At 41.5% G+C, this 10,944-nt stretch overlaps 1 protein-coding gene across 2 annotated transcripts; it reads right to left on the bottom strand.

The window, feature by feature from the left end:
* Positions 1 to 432: 432 nt before the first annotated feature.
* On the bottom strand, positions 433 to 10,460 carry lnpa (limb and neural patterns a). 2 transcript variants are annotated; one of them, XM_012836513.3, is made up of 13 exons: positions 10,348 to 10,460; positions 9,065 to 9,169; positions 8,636 to 8,677; positions 7,659 to 7,846; positions 7,472 to 7,530; positions 7,306 to 7,346; positions 6,123 to 6,206; positions 5,986 to 6,037; positions 5,606 to 5,821; positions 3,203 to 3,308; positions 2,865 to 2,935; positions 2,296 to 2,460; positions 433 to 1,544 (listed from the first exon to the last, which is right to left on the bottom strand). In XM_012836513.3, exons 2-13 carry the CDS (start codon positions 9,089 to 9,091, stop codon positions 1,315 to 1,317), a joined length of 1,281 nt encoding a protein of 426 aa, XP_012691967.2. In that variant the 5' UTR covers positions 9,092 to 9,169; positions 10,348 to 10,460; the 3' UTR covers positions 433 to 1,314. The 2 variants fall into 2 exon arrangements, with proteins under 2 accessions (XP_012691967.2, XP_031415149.1); XM_031559289.2 differs by lacking the exon at positions 10,348 to 10,460 and adding an exon at positions 9,872 to 10,333.
* Positions 10,461 to 10,944: the final 484 nt, after the last annotated feature.

Genomic DNA, 10,944 nt, shown 5'->3' with positions numbered 1-10,944 from the left:
TAGGCTGGCTAATGAAAACAGACTGTGTTTTAGCGCGCTCTTTTCTACATCCCCAGTGACAGGGCAGATAGAATGGGGGCAGGGTGGCGGCGGGGCAATAAACTGGACCACTAACACCCCTAATTCCCAATTTCAGCTTAAAAAAAAAGGGACATGCTTGCTTTTCCCTGTGAGGAGTGAAAAGGTCAGTTAACTTTTTTGTGCTTGTGTGCAGATGCATGACCCTTGGCCTGAGTTATATACTTTAAACATGGTTTGTTGCAAAGACTAAAGTAGACAAAGACAAAGACGAAATTAGAAGACCTTTAAATTCAGCTTAATTTTATGATGAGCGCAAATAAGTGTCTCACTTTCATCTGGATCTTACTCAGTGTTTTGATGGTCACAAATCTTCTATCTGTTATCTACAGCATGACACCAAAACAGCACAAGAGCTTTTTAAAAAATACTTTATTGACATATCTATGGCATTTACGTCTTCGTGAGCACATTGGCTACAGATTGAAAAAATAACACACTTTACATATCTTCCTTTATCTTGTAAAATGCAACGTACAAAGGCACACTGGTTTAGTATATTGCGGTACGTTCAGCTTCCTTGGATGAAATAAATAAACATTCCTATGACTGTACCAGAATTGTAAACATGTGGCTGGTGTCCGTTTTAAAACCAACTCAATACTTTTCTTGAAAGGCACTGTACCTTAGACCTAAATATTTGTATAAATATTATAAATATGTAATTACATCAGAAATTGTATTTTTTCATTATTGTATGAAAACTAGAACACAGAAATACATTCAAACATGGTACAGAACAGTGTGTGAACATGGCAAGACATTTTTTTTCAAACAAACAAAAAAAACTCACTTATAGCTAAAACTGTGCTTATTCCTACTGGATGTGAACAAACTTAAAATCAGTCCATGTCTTGGGTTAACAAGTGCTCGTTTGCGTGAAAGAAGACAGAAGAAGGTGTAAAACAATATGGAAACTGAGGATTTGGCTACTTGAACTATTTCAAACAGACTTTTTATTTTAATTAACGCCATCTGAAATATGACTGAATATTTACATACAATCCCTTTTTCACACCGCCATTGGCATTTCATGAATGTGACCGCTTTCTCCATCACACTTTACAGCATCGATGATCCATCATTAAGAACATAAAAAAAAAGAAAACAGCCAAAAGAAAGAAAGAACTAAATTAAACAAAACTCAGCTACACCAAAATAGGAGAGCAGGTGAAATGCTTGGACTAAGCGTTCTTCAAACACTGTGTGAAATTCCTTTCCTCGTTCGCGTCCGCTTCACTCCACCTCCATGGCAGACACGTCCTGTTCCTCGTCGGACTTGTCTGACGGGGTCTCCTTGGGCTCCAGACTTTGGGGAGTGTCTGTGGCAGGGTCCTCTGCAGCGGACTCCTCTACAGCCGGCTCCTCTACAGCGGACTCCTCTACAGCGGACTCCTCTACAGCCGGCTGCTGCTCCTCCAACTCTGGAGCCTCGCACTCAGCTGCGGGAGCCGCCTCACCCTCTCCTGAAAAGCAAGCACAGCTCGTCATGGAAACAGAACGCACAAATGATGTCCAACGGACAGACTGCGGATTAATTAGCAACAACATGATGAAGATAATGAAGGTAGCCCACTGGTGCAAGTCACAGTTAATCAAGGAGGGTTTTGAATGAAGAAGCAAGGCCTTGGGAAGCCAAGGCTTTGTAAGCAGCCAGGGCCAGACACAGATGAAAGCAACCAAAGCCTGTAATCCCTCAGCGAATCTGTCTTCAGATCCAAAATGAGATCAAGCAAATGTCCCCATTAAAGCCAAGGGGCTGGGTGGATTTAAGCAGAAGCATGATGCAAGAGATACAGGATGAAGAAAGACTGATGCCAGTTCACCAAGACAAAAAAAAAAAAAAAAAACACAATAGAGGAACAAACATAGTTTCGTATCATTGGCGTCGACATAGAACAAAAAAAAAAAAAAAAAAAAGTCTATGTCTAGTCATTCAAGAGACATTCATTTCAACAGAGGGCTTCAAGATGAGGTCATCCTTCCAGAGCAGTCACAGATGATGCCTTGACAGAAGTGCCCACAGTAGGACTGCCTCGGCAGGATTACACATCCAAGCCTCAACCCCAATATGCCCCGCAGAAGACCTACCCCAACCCATCACAATCACTGACAAAACTATCAAATTACTAGCAAGCACCCCTCCTCAAGTGGAGTTCATCATAAATCAATCTGTGGGATCTCTCCCCCATCCTCAGCGCTGGGTAGGTGGTGTACCTGTGGCAGCAGGGAAAGGGTCAGCCTCCGCCGCGGGGGCAGCAGGTGTGGGCGCGGCGGGGTCAGCACTCATCCTCTTATCGGCGATGGGCTCGAGCAGCCGTGGGGCCTGGGGCCGCGTCTTCCTCGCCGGGTTCAAGAAATAGCAGTAGGCACAACGGAAGGCTGTAAACAGAGACAGCACAGATATAAATAAACAAAAGACTTCTTAAATAAAGCAGCACTCAAAATGCACATCTTCTGAGCTGTCAAATGCCCTTTTTATAGACGCTTAGGTTAATATACATGAAAATGAAACTGATGATACTCTTAAGTCTTAAAAAAAAAAAAAAAAGAAAGAAAGAAATAGACACATAAATGGATGCGATGGATGGGCTACACTTGTTTGCATATTCAATCTAGACACGGCCTCTCAGTTTTTTTCCCCTCCCCTTCACTTCCAAAGGCCAGGGGGAGCAACGGCTTTTAAGAGCCTTATGATATACTGGCCTGCCAAATGTTAGAGGGCAAATGAAGGTGCCGTACTTGATGGAGACTGACGTGAGCGCTTGTGTTTCTCTAAATCTTACCGATGTATTCAAATTCCTCTTTTAATGCCATGCCGTTATGCGAAAGGCACTGCTGGCATATAAGGGCATATCTAGGGGAGAGAGAGAGAGGAGAGAGGGAGGGAGGGAGAGAGAGAGAGAAATAAACCAACATTGAGTTTGAGGATACTCACACACAAGATAACTGACAGAAGGCAATCACAGCAAGTTATTTCCGATAGCATGCGAGACCTGTGTCAACATTATAAAATGCAGTTGTAAAACTGTCAACTTCATAAAATGACTGCTTAAATATGGCGGATTCATTAAAAAGAGCTGATTAATTGAGGACTTTAAGTCACTGCAAGGGGTGGCATTACCTGTTCTGTGGACCATCCCCAACAAAGTACTCAATGACCCTGTCCATGGCACCCCTCTCTCGGGGGAGAATGGGTCTGGCCAGGGGTGGACCAGGGGGGTGCATTCCTGTAACACAATGCAGACCACACACAATAAGTAGCACACCCAGCCACCGCTACTGTAAACACACACCACCACTAAGTCACAGCTCCAAGGTTAAAAGAAAATGTGCGCGTGCATGCACACACACACACACACACACACACACACAGAGACACACACACACACAAAGTGAACAAATAGGTGCCAAGCCTCAGGTCTCAGTGTTATCTACAGGAGCCGGTGATAAATTGGTTGAAAGGGACACATTTTAATAATTACTTGGAAATGGACCTCCCTTCAGAGTCTTGTGTCAGGGAGCTCCTGCTGGGCCGCTGAGTGGTAATTAATATAATTTAACATCAAGAGTGAATCATAGGAAGATGACTGGTCATTTCTGCGAGACTTGGCAAAGTCCCCGGCTCCCTGCTGCTTATTAATTTACCAGCATATGGAAACTCTGTGGTGACTGTGCATCAAATTGCTTTTCACATTCAATTTTCGGCAAAAAAACGGGAGAGAAAATAAGAGTTCCAGAGTCCAGGAAATGTGGCCATTCAGTCTCAAACCAGCACAAAGAAAATATTATTCAAAGCTATGTAATAGTTTGTCTCTCAATAGGCACATATTAGGAAAAGTCTTACCTCACAGCTGGCAACAGATATGGCATGTGACTTACTTAAGGAGTATGTCTCCCTGTGCTGGGCTATACTGTGCTGTGGAAATTTAAGATCTACAAGGGAACAAGGAGTTCCAACAACATGTTTTCCCTTCCTTAACTCCATTCAACTGAACAAAGTGTGCTTTGTTCAAACACTATCCCTTTTATATGGGTAAGGATTGTTTTTGGTTACTAAGAGCCCTTTTACTTGGCATGAAGTAAAACATGCACTACACAGAAATGAACAATTAAGCCACATATTCTAGATACGACATCACACTTAAAACGAAACATTCCAGAGTCATGACAGGGTAATATAATTCTTATCAATTGACAGGTTAAATTGGATAGAGTCTCAGCTCTCCAATGGTTACATTTCCAAGCTGGACATTAAACTTATGTTCTTCATGGTCTTAATGCCTTGCTCTACCAGAACATCTGCTGGCAGGGAACCAAATTAGCATCCGCCAAGCGCCAATGGTGTGTAGATTTTGGTGAATGATGGCAGCTACTGCCCCAGTCTGGCGTGTGAAACACCAGTGCTGTTCATCTTTAAAAAATACTCGGTTGACTCTCTTCAATATGATCTTGTTAAAACGGCTTGCCATATCTATACGAGTGGGGTGTGCGTTCAGCAATACAATCCGAAGAACTTCAATAGCTATAGCAACCAGCATAGCGTCAGCTAACCTACTACTGCTGCTAGGGGGGTGAGAAAATTCAGTGTAATACTAATGATGACTAGGATTCACCGACTTAACAAAATTAAAATTAATAAATCAGTCGCTATATATCTAAATCCAATAGGAACCAACTTGGGTGACAGAGCTTTCTATCTTGGTCTACCGTAGAATGTTGGTAATAGTAATGGTAAAATGTCACTGTTATCATCAATACTTCACCACTGCGTAAAGTAAGACCAAGCATTATCCTCATATCATTAATTTCTTGCTATACGCTATGTTCAGAGACGCGCTATGTGCTCTATTATTTATACCTCCCATACGCAACGACCACCGCCACCGCTCCCCCCTTCGAGTACTCGAGAACTCAATTGTTTCAGGCAAGGAGTACTCGAGTTGGAAAATAATGTTCTTCTGCATCCCCTAGTGTGAGGTGGCTCACAACGGATTCTGGTAAGACACGGGAATGGCTTAAGTATTCCGATGGCAGAATGCACTGCAGTGTTTGTAGAGGCGTCGCGAGGGACGAGAGGAGGCAACATTATTTTGTCTTGTCCATTATGAAAGTCTAGGCTATGAAGAGCCACAATAGCTTGCACTGCCACAAGACATTCTCTCAATTGATTTAGTGACTGTCTGCTTATTAGTTTAGCAATTTAAATCAATTTTAAGGTTGAACGGGTATGAATTGTATGATAAAATAATTTTAGCCTAATAAATGACAACCATATTGAAAGTAAACCTTCTTTCTCTTTTCTTAAATCGATTCTATATGTGGTGTACAATTAAATGGAGATTACACATGAGGGTAGTATATTAAAGATGAATAGAAATTATGTTATGAAAAGCATTGTTTAATTTTAAGCAGGTTAAAAATATGCCTGGCCAGTAACTTTCCTCATCTACCAGCAGCTGTGATTGCTAGGCCAAATTTTTTTTTTTTTTCCCTGTCTGTAGGGGGGGTCAGGGCCTTGACTCACCTATGCCAGGCACTGGAGTTCCAAAGGCCATGGGTCTTCTGATGAAGTTCTGATGGAGAGCCATAGCGGACAGGTTCCTCTCTGGGGGCCCTCCAGGGGCAGCATGGGGGGTTGCGTCGGAAGATTTTGCCGGCGGTGCAATAGGGGGGCGGGCGGAACCAGGGCTGGGGGCCACCATAGGCACTGGACGTGGAGTGACATTTCTCTGGCGCAGCTCTAAGTAAGTACCAATCAGAGCTCTGTTACTCTCACTTCAACTGTGTTTACATAGCTAACCCTTGAGCAGTGTTACCCTATACAGGGCCTAACTGTCCCAACACAAACAAGAGAACACATGAAGACACATGAGAACACATGAGGCTGCTAGACACTTGGCCTACCTTGGCCTATTCTTGGAGTCATTGGTGGCCGAAGGGGTGTGGATTCCAGCTCCTGCATTATCAATAAGAAACATTAAATCACACTCTGCCAGATTCATCAGGTCAATTATGGATCATGCTAGAAGGGCCAAACTTACTATTTTCTTCTTTGACTCCGGATCAAACCTTTCCAGAATCAGTTTAGCATTTTTGTAGGTTTCTGTTTCCATCACCTGTTCAAGCTGTCATAGAGAGACACAGAATGAGGAAGTGAGCGTGCAATAGGAACTACTGTGCACACAAGAGCAGTGACACAAATGAACACAGGAAAACAACAATGCATTGTACATGAAGAGTCTTATACATGAGCTCAGTACAAACATAAGACGTCTTTGACACACTGTCTAAGGGATTACTAGAGATGAGGCATAGGAGCACTAAATATATATATCAGACAGATCTAGCCTACATAAGTTACATCCCAAATGTTGCATCATGTACAGAGCTACGAGGGTAATAGTGGGGAAAAACACAATTAGTCCTGACCAACCAAAGAACTAACAAATAAATCAAACAAACACACACACACACACACACACACACACACAAATAATACAAACAAATAACACCAAATGGTAAGGTTTACAGATCACACTTGGTTCTCCTTCTGTTTGCCAACTAGGGGAAGGACCAAATACGGCTAATTGTTTGCACATAATGAAAAGAATAATTACATGCACCACTCCGATAATGAAAAGTGTGAAAATCCATCAGCTATAATTATTGAAAGTTATTAGACATGACAGTACATGACAAGCAATTTCTCAGATTTATTTCCTGCTAGCGCTAAATGCTATTAATTCAAAGACAGACGTTAGTCGAGCAGTCTGCAAAGCAAAGTCTCCGTGCCAATTAACCGCTGTCTGCATTGATTTTAGATTATTTATTAGGAGCAGAAATTATCTCTCCGAAATGTGGTGCAATGTTGAGGCTCAATAGCATCTGTGTGGGGAAACTCAGTAGGAAGCTGATGAAGCAGTGTGTTGCAACTGCCCCACATTCTACAGCTAGGTGAGGAGAATGGAGCTCTACAAGGGTAAACAGAACCAGTGTGCAGTCAAGGTTAAGTAACACACATGACGAGCAGAGGCTCTTCTCATACTGCAGAGGATAGCACTTTTCTCTGACCCTCTCAGACATCAGGATGCTTTCGTCTAATGCTGGGAGATTTGGTAGCCAACTAAATATCAGACACAAACACATGGACATACATACATAAATCACATGCTCAAAAACTGAGCTCAAAAAGTGCATACAATTAAAAAGGAAAAGTATACTTACTATTTTTCTTTTTTGTGATTTAAGGTCTTCTAATTTTTCATCTTGAAAAGAACAAGGGGATTTGTAAGAACATTCAATGATTTGGGTGTTACTAATGGTTAATAGAATCACTTGCGGTGATTAGGTAGGTGGTTTAAAATTCTAAATATGAAAGAAATTGCCTTACTATTTCGTTCTGTGCTTTTAGAAAACAAGGCGATCATGAGTTTCCTCAGGAACCATACTCTACAGACAGAATGATGGAACGAGAACCGGTCACTGTCTAGTGGTGTAAACACTCCAGAGATTGAAATACAAACACTGACACATGATCAATAAAGTCAATTCATAATTATTAAAAGCAACACACTTACAATAGTGGAAACACTAGAAATGGCAGAACCAGGATCAGTCTTCCCACCATCTGCTCTGGGAGGTACCACACATACACAACTACAGAACTGATGAGGTAGAGGAGGGTCGAGTACATGAGTAGTCTCGCCACCCATAACTTCAACTGTCTCTGATTCTTTTCTCCGTACTCTTCAAGGGCCTGCATATCCTGAAATGAAGGGGTAGCATTCACATTAAAACATACAGAATACATCAAATACCTAACAAAACGTGTGAATTGAGACAGGCATAGTGGACTAGACTTAACTACATTATAGTTTGGCCTACTCGAAGACAGAGCCAAGAAAGGCAGTCATAATAAGTAGGTGGTTTTCCTCAGGTTCAAATTCAAATGACATATATTAAATTAATTCAGCCTACCAGCACTTTTCATATAAAAGCATCGGCCACCTAGTTTAAATACGCTGAGACATGATTTCTGCACAGACCAAACCTATTTCTACTTCAGGGGGCTCACTGCAGTAACCAGGTTAAATGTCATTAGGGGTATCATATGACTTCAACTCCTTCATGACACAGAACAGAAGTCTATTCATTCAAAAACACCCTGGTTTGGCAGACACACACCCACATATTCTTAGCCGAGTCAGTCTCCTACAACACTATCATACTTATTTATATTTATTTGAGCAACTGTAAAACATTGCTGAGCCGTCATGGCAAACATGTGTGACTGTCACTCTAAGGTAATTCTTAGGACGGATCACTCCCAGACTGACTGCAACCAAGTGGATGGCTGTGTGCAGTGTCACGGAGTTCAATGACAAAAATACCTCCTTGATTTACACTATCTTGACCTTTCTTGGGGTAAATTGATAGAGGCTCACTATTAGATAAGACAGCCATAGGAAGGACAAATTCAATGTGAGAAAAGACTAATTATTGAACAGGAGAGCTCAATGACAGCTGTTTTGGAGAAGGCAGTTTCCATTCTTACCTTATCAATGCCTTCCAAAACTTCAACAGTGGTGGGCTTAGCCTGTTAAAGAATCCAAATATTATTTTGGTCACGACACTGTCTCTTCATCATTAAGATGACACTGTAATGTTTGGATGGCAATTACATTCATAATAAAATGAGGGGGAAGTATACATACTATCTTCAAACATGGGAATACCTTATCTGTAGGACATGTTATGTACAGTGCAAGAAAAGTTTACCCAACTCCCATTTAATCTTTTCCCCGCAAGAGGTAGGCACATGTTCAACAAACAAAGTTTTGCATACCTTTCAGCAAGCTGTTGCCACAGTGCAAATAAATGACACATGGCAACGACATGTGTGTATCTAATGAGATGTGGCAAGGAATTACAAATAAATGTTATGTAATAGGCCAGTGCAGTGAATCAGAGGTTCCAAACATACCCTCCACCGGGATACTATAAGTCCCATCTCTTCTCAGACCCAATGCTGTCCCACGTTTAAGCCTGGGTTTTATCTCAGCAGTCCCAGAATGGAAAACCTCTACACCTGTTGAAAACATACATGTGACTAAGCCCCAAAGGAGTGCAACACCACAGTCTCATGAAATGAAATACTTGCACAAAGCACCAAGATAGGCTCTGAGCTAGCCCCATACTGTGAACAAACATGACATAATGTGCGCTTGAGACATAGCTTTGGTAAATGATTGATAATGGAACAAGTTGCAGAACAGCTCAACCTTGATTGGATCTCATTTTCAGTACAGTTATATCAGAACAAGAGAGAGTGATAATGCCAACTAAGACTCGTAGCATTATAACCCACTTCAGAGAGGGGTAGTAACAAGACACGGGTCTATTTTGGACTAAGCCTCGATTAGCATCACATCCAGCAGTAGGTTATACGTAATGTCTCTCGCTGTGTAAAGACTATTCATCTTATAGACCTCAGGTACCTACATGGACAAAGTATATAATGCCACGTAGTAACAAGTCAACATCATCATCTAAATGTAGCTCGTACAAAACAATCTGGTGGCATTATATTAACACGCGAGGTAACATTAACGTTAAGTTACCTTTCTTTCGACCTTAGTTCAAACACAACTCGCTTTGCTACTAAACGTAACAAACAGGCTAGCGTTTTACGTTTTAAGTCATGCCAAGTTGGCGCACTACAATAAAACTGAACGAGGAAAAGCATGGTTTCTTGACACGCATGAATTATATGCATATGCATTAAACCTACTTTAGTGCAATGTTGTCTAGCTACATAGTACATTAGCCTGCATCCGTCTTCCGTTCATAGCTGGCGTCGTTAGCTGACGTGTTGGCAAGCTAGTGCAAAGGGCACTGCTAACCCATTAGAAAAACTCACAAATAGTGATGAACTGGCTATCAAACTACCTCGATGCACTTGGGGGTTATGAGTAATTCTAGTTGGTGAATGTTGCATTAAAAGTTTAAAACATTACATATCCATCGTAGTGCACTTACTAGATAGATAACATTACAACTAGCAACCTATCGCTAAACTCATAGCCCTTCCGACTTGTTGCCAAGTGGCAGTAGAGCTAACGTTATGGCTACACTGGCTGCAGACATACGAAGACGGCTTTACTAGCTGATAAGCGAAACGATTCAGTGTATAACATGGCGGCGACCTGCCAAAACAAATATTATTAAAACACAGTCCATCTTGATCAAACAATTCCCAACGCTTACCTTTCTCACATGAAAATGTTGCGTAACTGTGAGATCAGTCAGCTATGAAAACTTCCAAAGTGATGTCACCCCTTCCTCCCCAGTTCCCAACTCTGTCTTGTCACGTGAGACCATTCTCATGAATTAATGGCGGGAGAAGACCCGTCCAAACACGCCTCCAAATTTGGCCTATTTACTGAAATACATGAAATCCCACTGTGTTGAGTTTTAAAACATTTGTCATGACGGGAAACAAGCAAGACGTTTTCTGCCTTGGATGCTGCAGCTGCTGATATCTTGCACCTCTTTCCAAAAGGATCTTTGGCCAACCTACAGCCTACAGGCTAAAAAGGCTTTAGGCTACATGCTCCTTTTGTTACAAATAATAAATAAAATATGAATTTGATAATAATGAAAAATATATTGAAAATAGAAAAATAATCTTAGAATTGGCAAGTTGCCTATCCTATACTTGTAGTAATATACTTAGATAGGATAAATACAGTTGCATTCAGTTATGTCACATTCCTTGCAGGAAAATGAGATGCATTCACAAAATGCTAGCTCTAGCTAGCCTGTATTGGTTGGACAAATAGGTACCATCAAATATTTTTCTAT

This window comes from Clupea harengus, chromosome 2 (genome assembly GCF_900700415.2).
Source record: "Clupea harengus chromosome 2, Ch_v2.0.2, whole genome shotgun sequence".
Classification (NCBI taxonomy): Eukaryota; Metazoa; Chordata; class Actinopteri; order Clupeiformes; family Clupeidae; genus Clupea; species Clupea harengus.
Note: the sequence above shows the minus strand (reverse complement) of the source record. Positions and strands in the feature narration are given on the sequence as shown.

What these genes read in the sequence shown, in the direction of transcription:
- lnpa (XM_012836513.3), bottom strand. Translation starts at nt 9,091, where the DNA reads ATGGGACTTATAGTATCCCGGTGGAGG. An exon ending in TTATAGTATCCCGGTGGAGG is followed by an intron (nt 8,678 to 9,064) that starts GTATGTTTGGAA and finishes ATTCTTTAACAG; the next exon opens with GCTAAGCCCACCACTGTTGA. An exon ending in TTTCTAGTGTTTCCACTATT is followed by an intron (nt 7,531 to 7,658) that starts GTAAGTGTGTTG and finishes TTCTGTCTGTAG; the next exon opens with AGTATGGTTCCTGAGGAAAC.